The 24,912-nt window shown below is 40.1% G+C and overlaps 2 protein-coding genes across 7 annotated transcripts in view; both read left to right on the forward strand.

Annotated features, from left to right (window-relative positions):
• Positions 1-1,853, forward strand: si:ch211-215i13.3 (brain and acute leukemia cytoplasmic protein). Its single transcript, XM_027006385.2, has 3 exons — positions 1-1,114; positions 1,325-1,467; positions 1,710-1,853. Exons 1-3 carry the CDS (start codon positions 937-939, stop codon positions 1,833-1,835), a joined length of 447 nt encoding a protein of 148 aa, XP_026862186.2. The 5' UTR covers positions 1-936; the 3' UTR covers positions 1,836-1,853.
• spire1a (spire-type actin nucleation factor 1a) overlaps positions 1,760-24,912 on the forward strand; it is a 25,278-nt gene continuing 2,125 nt past the window's right edge. The window contains exons 1-16 of one of the 6 annotated variants that reach the window (XM_035529323.1): positions 1,760-1,842; positions 2,827-3,221; positions 5,745-5,776; positions 11,938-12,171; positions 14,058-14,183; positions 16,139-16,213; positions 16,702-16,866; positions 17,648-17,734; positions 17,963-18,092; positions 19,773-19,814; positions 20,892-20,939; positions 21,632-21,807; positions 22,160-22,253; positions 22,381-22,523; positions 23,634-23,651; positions 24,907-24,912. The exon at positions 24,907-24,912 is cut by the window's right edge and continues 138 nt beyond it. In XM_035529323.1, the coding sequence (XP_035385216.1) occupies positions 1,838-1,842; positions 2,827-3,221; positions 5,745-5,776; positions 11,938-12,171; positions 14,058-14,183; positions 16,139-16,213; positions 16,702-16,866; positions 17,648-17,734; positions 17,963-18,092; positions 19,773-19,814; positions 20,892-20,939; positions 21,632-21,807; positions 22,160-22,253; positions 22,381-22,523; positions 23,634-23,651; positions 24,907-24,912 (1,776 nt within the window). In that variant the 5' untranslated portion in view covers positions 1,760-1,837. The remainder of the gene's footprint in view (positions 1,843-2,826; positions 3,222-5,744; positions 5,777-11,937; positions 12,172-14,057; positions 14,184-16,138; positions 16,214-16,701; positions 16,867-17,647; positions 17,735-17,962; positions 18,093-19,772; positions 19,815-20,891; positions 20,940-21,631; positions 21,808-22,159; positions 22,254-22,380; positions 22,524-23,633; positions 23,652-24,906) is intronic. The other 5 variants (XM_035529324.1, XM_035529325.1, XM_035529327.1 and 2 more) reach the window with 5 other exon arrangements.

Raw genomic sequence — 24,912 nt, forward strand, 5'->3', positions numbered from 1 at the left:
TTTGAAAACATGCATATTTTTCAATATGTGGAAGTGTAAAAGCTTAATACTGGTTTAAATAATGCTTAATACTCATCCAGAAATTTTACAAAATTTCTCAATTAAAACCCCAGTAATTAAAGTTAATGTCTGCGTTGACTGGCATCATGTAGGTTTTCTAAAAAAAACAAACAAACATTTAGCTCAAAACTAGTAAACAATTACTTTGTTATTTTTTAAAAATAGAGCATAGCGTTTCAGCCTCTGCTTGTTTAATCGGCTCGTTTCATTAAAATTTCACGTTTACACTAGTAGAATACTGGCTATCGGTGTTCTGCAATTGTGCTGTGGTACAAAATTCACAACTTGATTTTCCTATCATATCTTTAAGTCGCATGCCTGAAAGATTGTGTTTTGGTCAAGTTTTAACTTTGTGTATTTCCATTTGTCTTGTCCAGTACCAAGATGTGTTATGTATTGACGGAATAGTGATTCTGTTCGGGACCCAATATACTGTCCGTCATTTTTTAAGTCATGGAAAGTAGGTGATATGTTAGGTTTTATTGAAAAATCAATAAATGCGTATAAAACAATGTTTCTTTAAAATACATGCGCATTTTATCCCACGATGCATCTCAACATCACGATGATAAATACGTGACTCCTTCCTCAACAGGTAAATTAAAGTAGCCTATAGCAGAGTTGACAAGACTATGCATATCACTGGGGCAATGACTGAGTAATATGATAGATTTGTGCATTATCGCTTTACAGGCATTGCAGGTCGCTCTACATTGCAGATGCAGTCCATCCCCAAACGACGCAACCAACGTCACATAATTCAAGTTTGACAAATATCTGTTTGCGTACAGTGTAGACTACAAAACACCAGGCTACAGCGTGTGGCTGAATGATTTGGGTCGCTCGCTAAAATTTGTTTCATTTGATCTCGCATCAATGGGTTGCGGTGGAAGCCGAGCAGATGCCATCGAACCGAGATATCAGGAAAGCTGGACCAGGGAGACGGAATCGACATGGCTCACCAGTACTGATGCTGAGACCCCAAATGGCGTTACCAGTAAGATTCCTGCTGGGGAATGTAGCGGTCCTTTGAAGGAGAACCCAAAACAATCAGGTAGCCTATTCCATTTTTTTCTTCTAGCGTGGCTTGCTGATTATATCATTCGCAGTTATTAAGTGAACTGTTTTTCAGACTTTTCTAAAGTTCTCCATGGTTTCTGTTTTAATATGTTCGGAGACGTATTGTGATTATGCAAAATGATAACTATCATAAGGGCCTTTGATATCAAGTGTGAGCTGTTCACCTGATAAACTTGTTCTATAGGCACAAGTGTGGAGGCTAGACCTTCTCTCTCTTTTAGAGAGAGAAGAATGGTTAATGCTGGCATACAGTGTGAAACGCAGCCCTTGTCCTCGGGCATCTGTACAGATCAGCAACGAAGGTCCCACCGTAGCTGTTGTGTTGAGGTTTGCTTTTCTTTAGCATTCATATTTATAAAGAACAAGGATGTCACGTCAGAATGCCAATAAACGGATGATATAAGATTTAACAACTGAGTAAAACAGCATTACATAAACATTTAAATCACGTAAGAGGTTCTAAGAAAAATAATTGCAGAGATAAACTACTTTATCAATATTTTATTAACAAAACGATCCTTTCCTGTGATATCTTGTTTTTTGTTTGTTTCTTTGTTTATTTTTTACAGCAAACAAACGACCCAAAGTTGAGGCTTTCCAAGGAAATGACGGTTCTCTCAAAGGATATTTCTCCCCGCAGGGATGTAGCTGTGCACTCAGTAAAGCTATGTGACGAACATTCGTCCACGCATTAAAAATGAAGTAAGATGGAACTGGTGATGTAACGTGATGGTGTATATTGCTATTATAAGCCATTAAAGTAGTCAAAGAAATAAGAGCTTAACAATTAAGATGTCGCCCCAGCATACACTCTGACAAGTGTAGTTACTATGACATCATGGAGCCATTACGAGGTTAACCCATATAAAAAGCCTTTTAAATATGAAGCCATCGCTATGGCCCTTGAAAACCATATTATTTAGGGAAAAATATGTAGGCATCTAATTGAGTAATTTAGGTTATGGGACAACCAGCAAAGATAATTATTATTTTTGTAATAATCTAATTATTCTTGTAAAATTATTTACTTTAAAACAACAAAGATAATTTAACAAATATAAGTTATCAAAGATTTTTCAAAATTTATTTTGAAATAACAGTGTGATTGTACATGTTATAATGACCTCGTGTAGCCTGCTATAATGACCGCCAGATGGCGCATATAAGCAAGCATTCGCTTTAAATTTGTTTGCATCTAAACAGTGACTTGTACAATTTTATTCGAAGGCATGGCTGGTAACTGACTGAATGAAATGTGTTTTGGTGGGGTAGGGGTAGTATTAAGATATTTTTCAGTTTTATAAACATGGCCTAAACGTACAGTTAAAAGTAAAATGCTGTGGGACTATATACCGTAATATTTTCAAGGCGAACAATCACGAAGTCTAAGACCTAATAATTAAATAATTATTTCATTTAATTCATTTAATTCATATGTGACCGGGGCTACTGCTGCCCAATTTAGTGGTTGTGAAATGTAATCCGACTATTTCTTGGACCACGCGGAAAAATACGTCATATGACTCAGTCTTGAAACAAGCACTGGTAGGCTACATATGAGCAGCCTTTGGAGCTTTGAATGAGCGATGGGGAAGTGGGACACATATACTTCAGCCCTCTAAATGACAGACAAAACAAAAACAGTCACTTTAACTTCTGTCATTTTATTCCATAAACAAACGACAGCATTCTTGGGAATTCGGTGATAATGGCCAAACCGCTCGGGACCGACGACGGGACGTTTGTTTCACCTGCGGTTATTCAAGATTTCAGCGAAGGAATGTGCATGTCACCCAATGTTCTCCAAAGTCTCGGCGATAGAGCAAATTCCGAACACAGTGTGGATTCTGCAGACAGAGAGGAACTGTCGCTGGAAGATATTTTAACACTCTACAATCAGCCGATAAATGAAGAGCAAGCTTGGGCGGTTTGCTATCAGTGTTGCCGGTCCTTGGCTCAAAAGAGTCATTCCAAATCAACCAATGCCCCAGGTGTGGAGCTTGCCAGAAGAATTGAGGGACCGAGCGACGTGAGGATTTGTAAAGATGGGACTGTTAAATTACACCACCGAAGCAGCACAGGTAATTGCAATATACCTACTGGTGCAATTATCAGTTACGATTAGGCTAAATTAAAATGTAGTCTTAGCTACCACTTTACCTCCAGTATTTTAGACCTAATACTTTTGACATAGCCTAATTATTACACAGGTAGCTCCGTGACGAAAGGATAGCCTATAGGCCAACGCAGGCCTCTGCGATGTATAAACAAACCGTAGATGCCCTCACTATAAACAATGGGAACATGTGATTGATCCAGCGGTGAGCGTCTCGAGTCCAGTCAGGGGAGCAAACAAAAGGGTCTCACAGGCTACTATCGTGCTTGATTATGCTCGCAGAGTTAATGTTAAGACGCTCTGTGACATGGTATATTGTCGCAGAGGAATACAGCTGAAATGTTCATGATACTTTGTGCATTTGGCCAAACGATAGTTTGGGCATGCATTTCAGACCAAAAAGCGACAATGGAAGCGATGTACAAATGTTATTTGTGGTTCGATTTATGTATTTATGTATCTTTTGGTTTTTTTGCCTCAATGTATTCCATTTCATTTAACTCTGTAAAACACGTTGCGAATCTTTTTAAATATTGAAAATCTTAAAAATGCTATATAAACAAAGATGGCGATTATTATTGTTATACGGAATGTAAATGTACGGAATGTTTGTAATCGCATCGATGCAGGATAATCCGGTGATTACTAAATATAATCAAGGAAGATAACATTTCCGGCCTTTTCTTTATTTTATTTTTTTATACGAAACACTAACTAACATGGTACCAAAGTCTCTCCATTATGTGTACTGCTCGGATGTAAAGTCATCAATATTATTAATTGTCTGCTGTATTATCAGTATAGATATTTCCCAGTATTGGCTCTGTTCATCTTTCATTTTTGTGTTTCCATTTTTGTTTTCATGGATGCTTTTGTTTTTGATTGTTTTGGTCTCATACTATATCCTGGATTCAATTCCCTCTGGTCTCCCATATAATCAGTGTCTTATTATAGCTGTGGGTGAATTTCATTTCTTAGAAAATTACAGTTTGAGGTCATTTTAACACCACATCAATCATGTTTCAGGTCAGAGTAGCCGAAATTAAGGGACTGTGAGAATTAGGAGGCTTTGTGCTGCAACTGTCCATCCATCTGTCTATTTGTCTGTCTGTATATCTAACTTTTGTCTTATTTTTCTATCTATGTAATGGAAAATACATGTTTTCATGTGTTTCTGTATTAGGTCATGGACCTGAATCCTATTATAGCACTTTAAAATATTTGCCCGATTTATCAGACAACTACATCTAGACATTCTTAGGATTTTAGTGACGTGACATATTCATACGTAATAGCTCTAGACTCAATTGGCACTGTCACGAGATTAATCAGGTCTAAAAAGGTCTCTCATTCTACACAGGTATAGATTAACCTGCCTTTGCAAGGGTGTGTCCGGCCTCAGCTAATGGTGACCTAACCAAATTTCCAAGTGTGACTTGGTTGAGATTTATCACCATTACTGCATGAGCCATAGCGCAAGCAAAGTAAATCAAATGCCTAACTTTTAATATAAACATCTGAAAACAAAGTGGTTTATTTTTAGTGTGCATCAAAGAAAACAATAACGTCAAAGCCACTCATGATTAAAAGATAAAAGGTCACAAACAAAACCACAAGCCCACATTCACTGCTTGATTTTGAGGTTAGTTGCAATGACCAGTTGTGCAAACAGCCTACATTTTGGCAGCTACCGTGCAAACAACATTAATCTCTGTTTCAGATTTGTGTCAAAATCTTTTACATTTGAACTGTGTTTTTAGGTGGTAATTATGTAGGATTGTCTCTTTTGTATGTGTTTGTTGTCCCATACGTCTGGCACAGTGTTATAGATGACCAGTAAACTCTGATGTTTTTCAGTTTCTTTAACCTGGATCAGAATGCTGGGTCAGTGCTGCACAACAGTGTAGTAAATGTATTTCTGTTACTGGAGCTAACTGAAGGAAGCAAAACATCAAATGGAGGATTTTAGACTTGTGAAAAATGTTTCCACAGTAACCATTTACCCAGATAGTGGTAATGCTTTGTTTTTAGACTCACTGGCTAAAAGAATGTGATTTTTGGATTTTCTAGCTGTGGTTTCCTCATTTTTGACTCTTGGATGTCAAGAGCCACTGTGGAGCCATTCATTCCAGGCAGAAATGAACTCAGCATCTCAGTCAGGCCACTGCTGGACCAGTGTCATGTAAAGAAAGGGCTATTAACAGGATAATATTTAGTTATTTGAAAACTGTATGTAGGCTGCTTGTTTCTCAGTTAACAACCCTTAGATTGGACTGAGTGATTCCTAATGTGTAAGGTTTTTAAAGCTAAGAGCAGGCTGAGCAAGTTCAGGTTTTCTTCCACCTGGGCAGTTCTGTTTACATACCTTGTACTTTGACTGCAATGCTAAACAAAAAAAAAAAAAATTCTAAAAGAACTGTTTTGTTCTATGCCATCCATACTGTAGAATCATACATTAAATTTAATTTACTTCTCTTCCCTTTTACAGACAAACACAGGCTGCCTAATACATCAATAGAGGTAAGTCTTCCATTTTTCTTTTTTGATTTTTGACTGCCAAAGGGTATTGAATTGAACTGAAACTGTATTTGGTAAAGGGTTGACATTATCAGTAGGTTTGCTGCCTGAATGGATGCGGCAGATGGGGAGAGTGGACTGTCCGCAGGCCTGGGAAAGGGTGTCCAACATCCTGCTGCAGGTCACCAAGACCTTACACATGTTGATTGTGAATGGAGATGGCTATTGGCTGTTTCTGGGCCTGCTAAACTCTGAGCAACAGAGCTCTGCTGACACATGCTGCAGCCCCAGTTTGAAGACAGATTGTTTGCCAAAGGGAACTGAAGTGAGTTGCTTTTGTGCTTTTCAGAAGGTGTAGTGTTTGTCAGCCTAATTGTTTTATTGTACCTTTTCTTATGCAGCCATTAGCAACCATTTGTTCTAGGTTGGTGTGACAACTTGAACACAATGGAGATCAACAGGATGGCCAAGAGATTTCTGGGTTCAATCTTTATTTCTATTCCTTTTGGATAATGATGTGGCCATCTCTGTAAACAGCTCATAAATGGACAGGGTTTTCCCACGCTTTTCAAAAATAAAAGACCTACTAACTGTATCATTCAAATACAACATAGTATGTATGATTTGGTTCAGTAAATAGAAAGCAAGGGGACTTTAAGGTGTGTTATAGGGTACAATGATGAAGCTGTTTCAAGTTTCAAGTTTGGTTTATTCGTCACATACATAGTCATACACAGTATAACCCGCAGTGAAATGGTGGAGAGTGCTCTGTCCAAACTGTTTTGTTGTGCATAAAGATGTTCATACTTGCATTTACAACATTTAGCTGACGCATTTATCCGAAGTAACTTATAATTATGACTGAGTGCAACTTGAGCAATAGAAGGTTAAGGGCATTGCTCAGGAGCCCAACCGTGGCAACTTGGCATTGGTGGGACTTGAACCAGCAACTTTCCAATTACAAGTCAAGTACCTTAACCACTGAGCTACAACTGCCGATAATAAAAATGCCACTTTGTAGGACAAAATCAGTAAATATGGACTCTCCTGGCTAAGTGTATGTTGGATTGGAATGTCCTCAGAAAAAGCAGATGGGACAAGGCAATGCACAGACATGCACAGCCAAACTCCCACCTGAACGCATGCGTACTTATTTAGAAGGAGCTAGAGATCAGCAGTCCTGTCCTTACAAAAGGGCCATCTTCCATACAAATGACTTCAGTGACCATGTGTTGTCTGTTGCTGGCATACATGCCATCACATGCCTGCTGCTCTCGCTATAAACAAACACCCCCTCTCCTTATTTCTCTCTCTGATGGATATCTACAGTACCCCTGCTCATGTCAGCTCACCAGTCCATCATTTCATGGATATGTGACAGCATATTTTTTTTTTAAAAATATATTTTTTAGTCCAGCGTAAATAAGAAGGTGAATAAAGCCCCATATTTGCTTTTACTTTTTTGTTTTTTGAGATGTTTGTGTATGCTCAGCATGACCAGGGCTTTGGACCAAAGCACATTTCTGTTCAAACACTCAGCCCTGTTTGTGTGCAGTAATGAGAAAGAGTGTGTGTGTGTGTGTGTGTGGGGGGGGGGGGGGGTGGGGGGTGGGTGTGTGTGTGTGTGTGTGTGTGTACTCTGTTCTGCGTGGTTGCACATTTTCCTCCCTCCTTTGCTTCCTATCAGTTTCTCCCTCCCTCTCTCATGTTAATTTATTGCTCATGTGATAACACGATGCATTACCTAATCATCGAGGCGTTGTACTAGCTGAACCATCGAGTGATCACAGTTAGGACTCATCAGTAAGGAGTCAGCAGTTAGGTTTTCAACTGAGAATCTGACTCTACCTTTCAGCCCACTCACTGCAGTTATAGGCTAAATGCCACTATTGCCAGATTTGTGTTATATGGGTTTGTGAGTTTCCTGGTGTGATAGCTGTTTTTGAATTGCCTCTTAGTGCATAACATGGAGAGAGTTGACCCACATTCCCCATTAACTGAACTTTAATGACAGATAGAGACTAAAGGCTTTATAAACAGAAGAATGATTAGTGGGACTGGACTGCTGGCCTTGGACCAGGAACGTCCTCTAAAAGCTTTCATTTTGAGCAAAATCAAGGACTGAAATTTCTGAGTCTTCCCAACTCTATTCATCCCAGTGCTGGAAGCTGCTTGAAGCAAGCTGTGCATGGAAAACTTGGCTAGCCTGCTTCACTGCAGGGCTACCACAGTCATGGGACAGGCATGTCCCAACCTACTGCCGTCCATTACCCTCAGGAGATGGCGACTAAACTGATCTGAGATGACTGTTCATCTGACACCAGCTTCTGAGAGTGGAAGGAGCACCAGACCCCTTCTCCAGTGGACAGACAAACAGGATTAGGCTTGATATTGAGTGGATTATGATGGGATTAGCAGACTTCTTTATAAAGAGTTGCTTCAAAAGATTTTAAAGACACTTTTTAATTCATTTTTGGAGAAATAAAAAAGGAACCCCAGCTGAAGTCCATAAAGTCATAATGAATCACTGGAAAATGCATTTGAATGACACCATCAGCACTCGGTGTATGTTCCCTTTGAGCAGTGATATGTGAGAAAGTCTGATACACTGAACGCCTCACAACCAGAGCCATCACTGGCTTCTCTTCTCTAGTGTGTGCCAGTGTTCAGGGTTTTCTATACACTGTAATTTTAGTAAGTCATTGTACTTTATGGCATAATTTCACATTCTACGTAACATTCCCATGCCCAGAGATTTGTTACATGACTTTTTTCATTAGTTGATGTAAACACTGAAAGGTGTTGAATGTAGATTTTCTGCCAACAGTGCTCCTTTTAACATCCCCTTTTAACACTGCTTTTTCATCCCATGCCTGTGTGGAGGATATTTTGGCGATTAGGAAAACTTGACTGGCACTGACAATGCCCTTTCCCTATCTGTGTAGGGCCTCTGTTGGCTTTGGCTTTGTGTGTAGAACAGTGGACAAATTCATGAAAAACACACAAGCACACACATGTATCTTATCTGAAAAAGGTAATCATTCTATGGCATTTTCTTGTGTTCCCAGTTCAGATGTGTGTGGAAGACTCAATATGGTCTATGTGGTTCCTTTAACAATTTGGAAAGTCTAATATAGAAAAAAAAAAACAGATTATGAGATGATATGATTTCAGTATGATAAAGAAGACAGTGCTGCTATCACTAACATCTTTACAACATAGAAAGTCCAGCAGTGAATTACATCTATGGGCTCTCACATGATTCAAATGCAACTGTTTAACATGTGCAGTGTACTAGTGTTGTGCTTAGCCAGATATGTAGGGTCTCACCTCTTCTGTGCATACTTGTGAGGAAGCTCACTCATGTGTCATGAGTTCATGCTGCTGGCTGAGTCACAAGCATATTACACTCTGGACAGCTGGCAGCAGAGCATCTATGTAAAGCCACAGGCATGTTAACTTAATAGTGGAAGCAGTGCTGTATACAGTGACGTTTCCACTTCTGTGTCACCTCTGTGTGTGTGTGTGTGAGAGAGAGAGGGAGAAATTACTGACAGACACAGTAATTGCTGGCTCCATTACTACTGTTGTCTTGGTATTGTCTCTAAGTATCGCAATCTTTCTTTTAAATTTAAAAGGGTTTAAAGTTTATGGAGTTTGTAGAGTTTAAATCACTATAGCTAGTGAAAATGTCTGTGACCATAGAAGGTGTTGGACTTCATAAAAGTTCTTGTCATCAGCGTCCTAGAATTTGTGTAAATGAACATGGTGTGTGTATAGAAAGCTCCTTGTAGAAGACATTGCTGCACATATTTTTTGGAAGCTGCTGAGAAATAGGAGAGTAATGTTGTTCCTGATGTTTGAGATCCTTTGTTTCTATAAAGGATGATGATAAGCTGAAAATCTGACCACCTTTACATAAAAAAAAAAAAAAAAGGTTTGATTGGAGTAGCTCATGTCAATATGATGCTGGGAAGCAGTGGTAGAAGGCGAGGGTGCCTCTGAGCACTAATGTCATGTGAACAAAGCAAAGAGGAGCTTTCTGTGTGTGTGCATTGTACTGTGTAGCATGAGAGTCAGTGCTAGTGCAGACTAGAGCAAACCAACTCCCTTAGTCTGTCATGGAGCAGGCAAGCCAGTGCGTCTGCCAGCAGAGCGATGGCTGGGATGGGAGAGAAGACAGTAGAGTGAAAATACTAAAATTAAAAAAAAGAAAAAAAAAAAAAAAAAAGAAACAACAACAAATAAAAATGTGTGTGTGTGTGTGTGTGTGTGTGTGTGTGTGTGTGTGTGTGTGTGTGTGTGTGTGGAGAGAGAGAGCCACGGCTCTTTTCGTCCTGTCAGCTCAGTAGCTTTCTCTCCTCCATTGCTCCCTCCCTGTAATACCCTCATTCCTTGTGAGTCACAAGCTCATAATGAGACTGTTTGTGTGGAACTGGACAGAAAAGTCTGGTTTGCTTCTTTTTGTGGGCCAGATGGGACAGAGTGTTCTTTCTTTTGAAAACTGAAGTTGCACATTTATTGAGTTTGATCTTTGTTTTAGCTACTCGTGTGGGAAATTCATTGTCAGGAGGCATGATTTAGTCATTGTTGTTGTTATATTACCTTGGGATGGAGAAAGGGAAAGTTGTCCAGGTAAACTGCCAATGTCTTCTGATTGCCATGGTGCCTTGAACCAAAGGTGATCATGTGGTCTCTCGTCATGGAGGAAGTTGAGTCAGGTGCTTTTGTTGCCTCTGGTGGTAAAGTCAGCCTCAGCCTGGCTGCTTCTCTGGGGCTCATTGTCTCTCACTTGGCAGCAGCGAAGGCCTGTCTGTGCCCAACAGGGCTTGTACTCCAGGAAAGTAGTTCATCATGTTGTCTATTAGGTAATGGGGCAGCTTGGATCCTTGGTCCATACTGCTCTTCTGTGTTCATCAGTCCTCTGATTCACTGAGAAGCTTCAGAGAAAGAAACATGGACATGAAAGCTTTGAATGTTGCAATTGTGTTTTCTCTTTTTTTAAAGAACTTCCCTGGATCTACACTTAGACTAATGATGGTCACTGTGCTTCATTCAGCCACTTGGCCCATGTTTTTCACACCAGTGGTTTCACACTGACATGGATTAGATTATGTAACAATCTGACATTCATCCTTTTTCTTTGATTGTGAAAGGATTAGGATTAACATTTGGAGCACAGGGACACAAGTACTGTGTATGCACTGGTTTCAGTGATTATCAGGAAACATCATGACCAGTATGAATCTCAGACAAGCTGTTTGTTTCTGTGACCTACGTTTTTGTTTGTCATAGGTAGTGTAGCTCTTATGGTGCAAGTGGCTGTATGGCACTAATCAGACACATAGCTGAACATACGCCCTGAAGCATGCTTCCCTGTCCTGGCCTCACCTTTTTGCTGACGCCCTTTACTAACTCAAATGTACACAGGCCTTTGTCTTTCAGTACTGATAATCTACCTGATCTGAACCTATGCTCTGAATGCCATTAGTAACTCATGCCTGTTGCAGTGGGGAACACTGTTTTAGATGACTGATTAAAGTAATGGATGACATAAGGATGGAGCAGTGAGCATGACGCTTAATCTTGGTGTACTAATCTGGGCTGGAGCTCAGACCTTCCATGCTGGAGTGGGGCCCTATTAGTGATATTCCTGAGGAACTTCCTTGTACAAATGTTTTGTGAATTGAACATTATGTAGAATGGATTTCATTAATCATGAACCCAGGAGGAACATGTTGGCAGTGTATGTTGAAGCAATGAGGTTCTTTGCCAGAACTGGACTGGTCCTTGGCTTGCTGTTGGCAAACTTTGGAAACTTTTGTCAAATGTCAAAGCTGAAAGCAATTTAAAGCTGAGATGGAGTGAATGCACTTCAGTTATATTTGTTTTGTTTAGAAACACACACATTTCAGTTTTGTTTAGAAGGTCAAATGAACAGTTCATGTCAAAGGTTTCTGTTCTCCCCAGAGGTTTGATGTGACCACTGTGACACCATAAAAAGCATTTTGGCCTGAGCGTAATAACTCTATCTTAGCAGCCACTATACACAGAGCATGGATGAGTCTGTTTTAATCTGTCCTATTTTGAAAACATAGTGTATGTGTTAGTCTATGTAGCACAGACTATGCCTATTAATTTCTTCATGTATGTGTGTGTTGCAGGTGATCGAGTCTCTGGGCATTATGATCTATAAGGCACTGGACTATGGCCTGAAGGAAAATGAGGAGAGGGAGCTTAGTCCCCCCCTTGAGAAGCTCATCGACCTCATGACAAACATGGCCAACATGGAGGTAGATGCCTGCCCTGATGAGGGGTACGAGGCCACAGAGGAGGAAGATGAGGCAGATGAACCCACCGAGGTGTCCTACACACAGGGTTATCGTGGCATTGTAACGGTAAGAAGCACTGGAACAGTAGGTCATAGCCGGGTGACAGAGAAGCACCACGCAGCTGTGCAGCTTTACTATGTGCTGAAGAGCAGGGGCATTTGAGCTGACAGCAGTCCCAAGCAGCTCAGTTCTTTGGAAGCAGGACATGTGATTAAATTAATTTTGAAGCAGGAAACATTGAGCCCATTCTAGACTTGAGCTTTCTAAACCATTTGTGTCTCACCGAGTGACTCAAGTTTAATGTAAATGCTGCTCCCTGAGGAGGCCTCTGTCAGCTCCTGTTCGTGGTATGGTAGGTGCGTTGGCTCGTGATGAGGGTTTGTGTTGAACTATGTGTACACATGAGCCAAACTTCTCTAGTGTGATTTTACTGCTCTGTAATGGGCATAGTGGTGGTACAGGCTCAGTGGCAGTATGGATTTGCAGCAGGAGGGAGGGTAGAACAACGCTGGAATCCAACATTCTTTGCAGAATAGTTGTAGTGGCTGTCATTAATGAGTGCAGTGAGGGCATTAATATGGAATGAGGCAGCACACTATCCAGTTCGCAGGGGCTGGAGATATACTCATGTGATCTTACTTTCTTTTTCTTGGACTTCATATCATTTTTTTAGAGTAATTCCTTGCAATGCAGGTGTGTGCAGACCCACCCATTAAGAACACGTGAACCTGTTTTTGAGCACTTCTAGGTAGAATGACAGCATGGAACAGGTTTTAAAGCTCATCTACACTCTCTCTGAGAGCTGCGCATGGTTTTCTCAGTAGTTCCCCAACAGACTTCTGCACAGGAGAGATGATTCAGCACATACATTCCTGAAGAGGGCAGGGCACTTGCCCAGGTGGAGGGAAAAATGCCACTAAGCCAGTTGGAGGTGTTAATGGTGACTTTAGACTGACAACAAAGATACATCAAGTCCCGTGTTGTCATGATTACGATAATGACTAAATGGCTGTGCGTCAGATCTGTCACTGTGTTTAGACTTGTCATTCAGGCTTTGGGATGGGCTGCTACAAGAATGTATTAAGAAAATTAACCATGCATTTTTCATAACAAAGATTGATCTAGGCAGATTCACAAGAGTGAATCTCTTTGAGTTGTTATATTAGATGTGATGTTTAGGTTTAAAGTCTTGGTGCCAGTGCTGATCTGGATCGAGTACACGCCATACACTCTGGATTTAATATCTGGTTTTGTGGCACTTTTTAAAAAATCAAATCCAACTTAAAAATCCAATTTTCTATGCTAAAATTCAGTTTGCCCCAATTATGAACCACCTTTATGGAATTATTCAGAATTGAAGGAAATCTTTTGATGGGAAAACAGTGAACAAGAATATAGAATGGAATACATTTCTGCTTGCCTAAAAAGATGCTGTTGCTACAACAACCTAACAAAAAGCTATGACAAAGAGCTACAACACATTAAACATTAAACATAAAACTATATTTCCTGAGGGCTAGTGCATGAACCTATGTTTTGAGCCTAGTTTAAAAACTTGCTAAAGAGGAAACCCTTCAGGTCACCATGAGTGGAGTGTTCCACAGCCTTGAAGAGGTGACTGTGAAAGCAAAGTTGCCCTATAACCTAGCATGAGGAACACTTAAGCTGCTATGAAGATGCCCACAAGGATCTGGGAACATAATACAAACATAGCAGGTCAATAATATACCTAGGACTGAAACTGTTTGGAGCTGTGATGGCAACCATCTGTGATGGTTGTTGTAGCAACAGCATCTTTTTTAGGTAATTTGATATTTTAGGTGATTTGAGCAATTATTCTAATAATCAATCCACACATACGTGGTTGTACACTTAATTATATAATTGGGAAAACTCTAAGAAGAAGCATTCATTTCAGTATACGATTGCAGAGACTCTCTCTTTTTTTTTAGCTGTGCTCGTCCCACCTCCCAAGTCCATCAGATGCTCCAGACCACTACCAGGCCGTGTGCCGTGCCCTCTATGCAGAGACCAAGGAACTGCACACCTTCCTGGAGAAGATCAAGATTGCCAAAGAGGTGATGCTTCACTCCGTCACATGCTAATCTACTCTCTGAGAGGCTCATATGTGATGTTCATCATTGTTGGTGTCTTGATGTCTTCATTTTTGTAGTGTATTGAGCTGTAGGTAGACAGCAGTCATGTAAAGGACAGTTCTGCTGTACACCGCAGTGTTGGGATCAGTCTCTGAATATTGCTGGAAGTTCTGGTTCTGCTTTATAATACATAAAAAACATCCAGGTTTAGAATTTGTTACTAAGCATTGCATCAGAGATTTGTCAAGGGTTTTTCTCTGATTCTGGGTCTCTGTGTACTTATGAAATTATTACTGTGATGATAAGCATTTTGGTCCAAATGCATACTCACTACTAGGGATGAAATGCTAGTGAAAATATGGGTTGCAGAAAATTCTGTCCTGATGTGAATGACTGGGCATATATGGCTAACATTAATAGCTAACTGCAAGTTTAATTAGAATTATAGAAATATTGTTGATCCTATTCAGTTCTGTTATACTAAGTAGCTGTTTGGATGATGGCCCATAAAGTCATTATCTCAGCAGAGGTAGCTCAGTGGTTAAGGTACTTGACTTGTAATTGGAATGTTACCAGTTCAAGCCCCACCACTGCCAAGTTGCCAATGTTGGATCCCTGAGCAAAACCCTTAACCCTCAATTGTTTTAGTTGTACTCCATAATTGTAAGTTGCTTTGGATAAAAGCATCAGCTAAATGCCATGTAAGTCTTATTTTATTTTTAGCCACTTTGTCACATTATTTTTGTGTCATCCTTCACTGGGTTTTTAAAATGTGGCTCTTCGGGTTTGCTTGTTTCTGTTTTAATATCCTTTTAGCCAAGTACTCACAAGTACTAAATATTGCAATGTTAATGAGTTGTAGTTGTCTAGGACAACACTCCATCCTTTCAAAAATTAAAATCAAGATCAGAGTAAATAAAATAATAATACAAATGATGCAATATTTTTACAAGTTAACATCACTCACCCTTCATAATGCTTTTCAACTATCAGTACATTGTTTAACTACTATACAGTTCTTTGTGTGCGTAGATGGGAAAGTAAAACCAGTGTCTGCTCCTTTCTTCTTGTTTGAGTCACAGTGATGCATGCATCTACACACAGGCTGATTAACCCTCCTTAATATTGCTCTGTGCAAGGGGTTCCTCCGTCAGCTGGTTACTCAGGGTTTAGCTCATGATCTGTTTTCTTGTGACCACTCCCAGTATGTTCTCAAGCCAACACCATGTCTTTCATGCCTTTTCACAGAACAGGCTCATCGGGACAGGGAATGTTAGGTCCACTCCGAAGTGGCAGCTGGTTCTGCTGCTTTTGAATGATCTGGAAGAACAGATGATGCAATTATGAGCGATTTTAAATTATAAATGAGTATCTGAGGATAATCACATCTTCATTACACTGAATGAGTTGAGAAGTGGTTTTCTGCTAGTGTTGTGCTGTGGTTGCATCATTGTAGCATTTTAGTTACCTCACTTGTCTCATAATGTTATTTTAAAGGCCAAGGACATATCAGAATGGTTTAAAATAATACATTTGTGCAATACATTGACTTCCTTTGTTATGATTCTTATAAAAGCCATGAATGGCTTGTTAGCCTATACTCCAGCTTCATGTGTCTTGCATAAAAAAGGCACTGTGAGCATCCTGCAGACTGTTGTAGGTGAGCTTGATGCTGCTGCTAGGGTAATCCAGCCTCTGTTGTCACAGCTCCCTATTGGCAATGATCCTTGGCCATGAATTTAACAGAATATAACGACATGGCTTATCGACTGAGCAAGCTCACAATCTGGCATACATTCCCAAGAGAACTATTCAATTTATAAGCACCCAGGATGCCTGAGGCATCAGTCAGTCGTTCCTCTAATGCCCATCTCCAGCCCATTAAAACCACACTGACCACGTTATGGCTGTCCTTCCGTTTTCTACTCATCCCTCAGAATTTGCGGCGCATGGAGGGAGATGCTCCTGAGGAGCCCGTCAGAGACCTGAATGAGCTGCAGAATGCTGACTGGGTAAGAGCTTAATTCCCACTAGCCTCTGCTCCATGGGATACAATGGGATTTAATTCTGGCTGTAGGCACTTGTGTACTAGCATATGTTCATTATAAGCCGTCTCTTAAATGTGGGTGTTAGGAGGCTTTTAGAGGCATTTAAAGAGGTGTGCGTATATGTGTGTGTGAAATCACATCCATGGCAAAATATGATTGTGGTTTTGGTGAGTGGGCTTGCATGTGCTTGCATGCGGAGGATTCCGCATGTATGTATGGTGTGCATATATTTCTAGGTACATGTTTGTGAGTGAGTGAGCATGTGTGCTTTCCATGTCTGTGTGTGCACGTGCGTGTGTTTGTGTTTTTTTTGTGTGTGTATATGTGAAGTATATGTGTACGTGTGCACATGTGCATGTATATATTTTTGTGTGTGTGTACACCAGTGTGCGCATGTGTTTTGTGTGCATGCACAAACAGTCTGATGTCAGTTTCCATTGCCATGGCTGTAGGCACGGTTTTGGGTCCAGGTGATGAGGGACCTGAGGTATGGCGTGAAGCTCAAGAAGGTGCAGGAGCGCCAGTACAACCCGCTGCCAATCGAGTACCAGCTCACTCCCTATGAGATGCTCATGGATGACATCCGCTCAAAGCGCTACAAACTTCGCAAAGTCATGGTGCGTCTGTCTGTGATGAATAATGTTCTTTGCTTGTTTCATGGAGCTAACTGCAGTCCTGCTTTTAATGTGTTGATATTTGCTCACATTTACATTTGTCCATGCTCCTTAATATTCTGTGGTATTTCCTTAGATCAAACAGGAAGAGATAGTTTATCACTTTCTCCATTTCATTCTTTCTCTAATTGAGAGACAGAGTCCATTATGCAAGTTTGATTTTTATTACTTAGTTTACCAAAGCTGTTAAAAGCAGAGAGGAGTATTTACTTTTCTTATCATATGATGACTTTATTGTTCTTTGAATTGAATGGCAATAATGTTTTAATGGTATTTCAAATCAAGTCTGCTGTAGGATGTCAGGACATGAACTTCTATAAAGGTACAGGTCTGCCATGAAGAGTCTGCCATGTTCTGCCTAGCTAATCACTGCAGCGATAACGCATGTGAGCTGTGTGATGTAATAGGTCAACTTTACTCCTGTTCCCCACCTTTGGCTGAAAGTAACTGATGCTTGAATAATTATAAGCAATGGTATTTTTCATCATGCAATACTTTTGTTTTGATCTGTAGGATAAAGATCATGCTCAGGAACATATGATCACATAGCTGACAGACTTGTTTGGTCACAGGCGATGATGATTTTTCAGTGCTGTTGAATGATATTACTTTATGGGCATTGTCTGTCATTGCAACCACACCAATTCTTGTATGACTTTACTGAACCTAGTGCTATGAGTGGAGCCGACCCTTGACCCTTGTTCTGCCTGTCTCTATGCTGCAGGTGAATGGTGACATCCCTCCCAGGTTAAAGAAGAGTGCTCATGAGGTCATACTGGAATTTATACGATCTAGACCGCCGCTCAATCCTGTGAGTGTACACATAATCTCACATACCAGCTGGAAGTAGCATACATTAGTAGATGCCATTCTACTTGACAGATTGAGGAACAAGTGCACATTTTGCGAGTAGCAGTCAGAAAAACATGAATTTGACTTTGTGGGTCTAACTGTGATGTAGGGCTGCAGTGGTAATGTGTGTGTGTGTGTGTGTGTGTGTGTGTGTGTGTGTGTGTGTGTGTGCTGTACCTATGTTAAGGTCTCGGCCCGCAAGCTGAAGCCCCACCCCCCAAAGCCTGTCAGCCTCCACGAGCGCATCCTGGAGGAGATCAGAGCAGAGCGGAAGCTCAGGCCAGTCTCTCCGGACATGGTCCGCAGGAACCGGCTTGGTTGGTGCTCTCTCATGATCTGCACAACACTGGACTTCAAGATCAATCTCCTAGTCTACCTAATGCAGTCATACAAGGGCAGTGTCCAGCTCTGCGGGCGCCCTTTAACCCCGAGTTCGTGCGAATTTAGACATAACTTCATGCATGTAGCAGTGCTTGCATTTGCTAACGGCTGCATTTGTCCATGCACACCATCATAGACACTTTTTTAATTAATAAGGATATTCTGTGTGTAGAGTGTTGCGTCATATAAGGCCCTTAGCTAAATTGCCCTTGTAAGGTCATGGCATTTCTCGAGAAGAGGGTGTATGAGGTAACTCCCATGGAGAAGTCCGTGCAAGTCATTCCATGCAGCAGGCCTGATATGTCCCAGCATTCCTCTCTCCAGTGTATGGCTGCCTCTGCTTTTGCCTTTGGCTGGGACTTTAAAGTCCTATCTGCAGCACTGCTTCTCCAGCCTTACCTATTTGATTGTAAATGCTAAGCAAAACATCTGGATCATTTTCTTTCACTGCATACTTCCCCTTTTACTGAACAATATTGTTATAAAGGATATTAATTTCCAGATGGTAAACCTCTGGATGGTTGAGGTACATAGTTAGGTTTGGGCTTTTTCTGAGTCTGCATTGTAAACACATGGCAGTGGGATATGTGTTGCTCTGCCCTGACTTATCTACCTGTTATTGGGCGGAAAAAGTTTAAGTGACGTGGACCAGCCAGGATTAAGTATAATGCATAGTTTTTAGTAAAATTCATCATTGTGTTTGAACTTTGGCAAATTGATTGACTTGTATCTGCTTTCACTGCTTTAATATATAAAGATTTATAGTGTTGTCTGCTTCTATTTCATGTAAATGGGAGCACAGACTTAAGGTAAGCTGTAATCAAAACTAATTAGATGATAACAGTATCTAATGCTTAATATCTCAATAATGTTTTTTTAATTATTGTATGACAAAGATGATTTCCCTTTCTATTTAAAGTATGATCTGACAACAAGGTCAATTAGTAAAACTGCATGAATAATTGCCTTATCCATCTAAAACCTTTGTGCCAGAGCAATAAGACAGGCCCAGACATGTTGTAGACATTGCTGTCAGATGATATTTTAGATATAAAAGGAAATTAGCTCATCACATACTGATTTTTAAAAAGGATTTTTGAGATACTAAGTATTACATACTATTGTCATCTGATTATTTTACAGATGGTGATGTATACATTTTTACAATTAAACCCTATCATAAAATGATGAGATTAAATGCATCAGTACTAATAATTTATCTTGGGGATTTACAGCAACCCCAGGATTTTATCAGGTTTTCTGTATTATAAATATATATGTTTAAGTTCAGTGCCATATGAAAGGATTTCTCATTTCTAAGTTACTAAACAGCAAATAATTATGGATACCTGAGTGGGTATAAAAAAATGTGCATTTTCTCTTTACGATTGACTGATTGGGAGCTGGAACAAAATGTGAATTTTGCTTTGTTTGGTACATTGGTTATGGTTCTTTGGAAACTCGAGTCCTTGAATTGTTACATAATGCCTATCTCGGCATTTTCAATGTAATCTTTATATTGAAAGTCTTTTGTCTTCTATTCAGTACCACATTTATTCTTCTCCTCCTCTCTCCCCATTCTGCTGTAACACTGGCTTTGTCTCCCTCTCTCTCAGTAATGCGACCACTTAGCATGTCTGTTAGCTTTGACTTATCAGGTAAAGCATGAGCATGGCTTGTTTACTGTATTTCCACCCTCTAGCCCACTGGCTCATGGTGTTATGTTGGCTCCACTTTTGCTAGCTTCTTCCTTGTGTGCACAGCATGTTGTACTGGTGCACCCCCACACCTGAGGTGGAGGAGTCAGAAGGAGGAAGGGGTCGATACAGCCAGAGCATTTCCTTACATCATCCGCAATGCTTTTCTTTTCATACAACTGCTGGTGGAATGTTCCTTGTCAGGGAAATGCTGAACATTGAGGAGCTACATTGTTAATGGCAATATTATTTCATGTCCATATCAGTACCTTGTTCCAACAGCATGACCTCATTGTTTCACTATTGGATTTTTAATTTTTGAGTTTACGTGCGCTGCTGAAGATGCAAGTGCCCCCCTAAAGTACAAAACTCGTGTAGTTATGCTACAGAGTAATGGTCGTTTCCCCCCCCCCCCCCCCCCCCCCCCCCCCGATTAGTCCACTGGCTGCTTTGTTTGTTTGTAAAGAAGATTGAGATGAGAACACAAGCTCCAGTGCTCTCAACTTGTGTACTGTAATAATACTTTGGGTTCCTGGCCTGGTAACTGTGTGCAGGCATTTTGTAACAGCCGTTTCTTGTCTGACCTCCATGAGCCTCCTGTGGGAGGTTATGCCTGCTTGGCTGCCCACACTGACCCCTCAGCTCCTGCTCTTCCTCTCTGTGCTCTTTGGCTCCCACCACTGTATTGCACAATAAGTAGTTGTGATTGTGTTGTCTCCTTGCCCTCGCTGGTTTGTGTTTGTGCTTCTTTGTGCTGATGTGCGGCTCCCATGTTGTGAGCCACACTCACCACAGCATCTTGGACAGATGCTGGCTGGCTAATGTCACTGTGTGTCCTGTGCTTGTTGCTTTAGCTCGGTGTGCAAATGTGGCCAATTGGTTGAGATCCCATAGTGAATGTAGCTGATTGGTTGGTTTCATGCAGCAAGCGTGTACCTCACCAAGTCTCTGTACGGCTCAGAAAGAGCGGGCCCTGCTGATGAAGAAAACTCAAGTTGGTGTTACTGGGATCATATTGAAGAATATGTTCCTTTCTAGGCGCAGGCAAAAGCATGAGCACTCCTCAAGACTTGTTCCGATGCTCAGGTAATGTATTTCGAACACATGCATGAATTTTGGAACACACATCCGAGAGGAGTGGTTGCACGTGTGATCTTGAGTGTGACGTCACACTCATACTAAGCATGTGCAAGCAGTGGTCTCACAACAGAGCTTAAAGAATTCATGTTTTCCCCTCTATCTGAGGATTAGTCCAGGATTAATCTGCTAATACTTTGCTGATGTATAAAATAACATTGTCAAGGAATCCCCTTAAAAGGAATGGAAGTAGTTCTCTGCAGACTGGTTATCTGTTTATTAGAAGTATGAATGTATATGGATGTAGAGGCCTGTTTATACTGAAGTGCGAGTATAAAAGGATGGTTTGTGTTGCTTGGAGAAAACATGGAGTGTGGAGCAGAGCTAAAGGTGGTCCAATACTAGTTTATGCTGGTTTCACTTTAAGAATTGGACTAGTTATTCCTTTTTACCTACATGTGTGTCTGTTGGAATTTGTTCTGTATAAATGATCCCCATTGCCACAGAGCTTCATTATTGGATTTCCATGCTGAACTACATTGTGAAAAAAACTCTTTGGCCCTCTTTTATATCCAGTGAAGTTCATATTGTTGGGTCAGAACTGCAGGCAGTTAGTTAACTTCAAACAGGATCATTAGCTAGCAACTAATCAGCCTCATTGTTGTGCTGTGTCTGACTGTGACCCATTGTGCCTTGCACAGGCATGTCCACCCCTGGTGTGCCCAGGAAGCTGGCCATAAGCACGCTTGCCTTGGACAATGATCCGCTCCCTCTTCCAAGCCTTGGGAATGGTGTGGCTGGGCCTCCTCGACCCTCCCAGCCAAAGAGACTGCTGAAGGCACCGACGCTGGCCGAGCTGGACCTCTCCGATTCTGATGTGAGCACATTTGTGTGTTTTGAGTGTTTGTTGCTCTCAGATGAGGAAGATGAGTGCTTTAAGTACTGAGCTATGCAGAAAATGTCTGTAGAACTCTGAAGATGTTCATTTTTTAGGATACTCCTGTCAAAGATTATAAAATAAAGGTTAATGTTCTAAATGGTTTTCTTTTCTTTCTCATCATTATTATTATTATTATTATTATTATTTATTAATAATAATAATAATAACTGATGAGGCAGAAATTCAAATAATGTTAGATTAGAAGGTCATGGTAAGATTAGTGTTGTGTTTTTGGCTGCAGTGAGAGAGATTTAGTGCTAGGTCTAATGGCCTGTGTCCTATTCTGCAGGATGAATCCAGCACTCGCAGATTGGCTAGTAGTACCAGCATGTCTACAACAGTGGTGGATGACACTTCTCCAGAATCCATAGTGGACGGGAGGAGTAAGAGTTTCTTTTCCAAATTGAAAATTTAAAAAAAATGTATACCTGTATTGTAAAGTAATTTTTCTCTGTTCTTCTCTCTCTTTCTTACTGTCACACCTCTCTCTCTTCTCTGGTCTATTCTCAGTTCCTCCCAAGTTCATCCCCTCATCCTCCACCCCGCAGCCCGACTGGCGGCCTGCTGCTCCACGGAGGCACTCCATAGAGAAGGAGACACCCACCAGCGCACGGCCCTTTGCGCCTCCATCTCGCCAGACCTCCAGATCTCTAGTACATAACATCTTTGTGCAACTTTTCTTTATTAACCCAGAGAGCTCAGACATCAGCCAGGAGTAACTTTTAGAGCAGGTGTTTTGAGGACAGAGAGCCTGTGGAGCAAATAGCCATAACTAATTGGAGACACTAGAACACTGTAGGCCTTGATCTCTCTGCTGTGCTGACTAGGATTGTGTGTACTTGGTGGGTCGTGACACTGATCTAATTCACATGACAGACAGCACTACAGCATGCTGTCGAGACCACTGATGGAGCTAGACTTATGAAACCTTTATAGAGAGCATTTAGGATATTTTTCCAAAAAAAACCCAACAGTTTAAATGGGATCTTTTATGCTTTTCCAGTTTTCCTTTCCTTTGGTGTGTTTTATACAGCTTTTTGTGCATGTAAACGGTTTGCAGAGTTGCAAAGCCCAAAGTACAGGCCAGAGCCAGTAACTCTCTTTTTAATTTTTTTATTTAATTTTTTTTTTTTCCCCCTTTCCTTTTCATTATTGCCTGACTACTGGAAGGCTTGACTACAACAGAGTAGACAAGATGACCAATCAGTGCACATTGTGCTTATTGGGAGTGAAGGGGTTTAAAGACACAGGAGCTTTAACGGTGCACTTCTGAGAGAGGGTGAATAGAGATTGTTATTGGAACAGTGAAGCATATTCTAGTAGACTGCAAAAGTCTATTGTAGTAGACTGCAAAAATGCAATTCTGAACATTGAAAATGAGAATAAAGTGTTGAACCCAGTTCTAACACTGAATGGATTCCTGATAGGTAGACATTTGATGGTAGCATATTGAATAAATTCTGTAAAAAAACCATTGTGTAGTTGTATTAAATATGTTGGCTCATGTTGTCCCAAATGGTTTAGGCTGTATGGTACTTTTGTTATTTTTACACAACATGGAATGGAGTTACAAAGTCAGTGGCAATGAATAAGGATAAGCTGTAGGGTAATATAGGTGTGACCAGTTTTACATCAGATAACCATAACCATCTCAAAAACATGACATTCATTTACACCTCTTAGGAAATGGTGTTGATATTTATAACAATATGCAGCATAAACCCTGTAATTTGAATTTTCTTCCTCCTTGTGTTTTGCTGTAGCTGCCTTTGGAGAACAAGGTGAATCACATTCACTGCCTCTTTCCCTTTACTAAAATTCAGACTTTGACAGAAATCTTGACAGAGATGAAATGTTCTTAGCTAAGGCTAAGCTGGTATTTTAAAACACAAAACTATTCCTTTTTTAAAATCCAATTTTTCATTGGAAGACATGAGTAAGACATGAACTGGCTTTGCAGGTGCTTCATGTATGTATGCCACACAGTCATGAACGGTCAACAGTACACAGATGAGCAAGACAGGATAGGCACAAATACTGAAATCAGCATGTCCATATAATGATCATCTGTATAGGACTGATGCTTTCATCAAATTCAAAAGATTTTTTTTGTTTACTAAAAAAGATGTTCCTAAAATTTCACAGCACTAGTGATTTTTTAAATTTTTTATTTATTTTTTTTTAAAGGAGCTTTAATTTCTTAAATCAGAAGACCTCTCGGTGTGTCCTTCTTTAAAGGACAACAATTCAGTACAGTTCTTTTTTACTTAAAGTTGCTCTGTTTTGTTTATTACTTTTTCTTTTACACAATGTTATGATTAGGGGCATCTCTGTGAACATTCTTGGGTGTTGCCGATAGGCCTTCATCTGTATCTTCGGATGGCTACACACGCAATATATTACATTTAATATATGCCGTTAATGTTGTGTTTGCTTTGATGAATGGGCTGTGGTTTCCAAGTGTGTCAAACCAAAGGGATTATATCTTGGACTACACTGATACTGTTCCAACACTAATTCCTCCATAATAAGTGGTGTGTGGGTACATAAAAGGCTTCCATGCCTTTTGTTTTCATGGGAGCCTGGACTCTTCTACTTGCCTTGCATTTCCACTTAAAACTATAGGATCATATTAGCTAGGTTGCAACACAGTGGCATAATACCCTGGGATTCCCTTGTAGGCTTTCATGCCTTTACACCATCTTCATATGAGCTGTGGTGGTTTTGTTTGTGAGGTGTAGTCAGTGGTTTGGTAACCTGGTGTGGGGTGTTTCCATTTGTGTTGTTTGCTCATGTTACAGGTGTGTTTACAGAAATTTACTGCTGTCTCAATTTTATATATATATATATATATATATATATATATATATATATATATATATATATATATATATATATATATATATATAAATATATATATATATATATAATATATATATAAATTTTATATATATATAAATATATATATATATATAAAATTTATTTTATTTTTTTTTTAATTAATTATTTTTTTTTATTTTTTTTTTTTTTGTTTAGGAGGAA

Source organism: Electrophorus electricus, chromosome 8, assembly GCF_013358815.1.
Source record: "Electrophorus electricus isolate fEleEle1 chromosome 8, fEleEle1.pri, whole genome shotgun sequence".
Lineage (NCBI taxonomy): Eukaryota > Metazoa > Chordata > Actinopteri > Gymnotiformes > Gymnotidae > Electrophorus > Electrophorus electricus.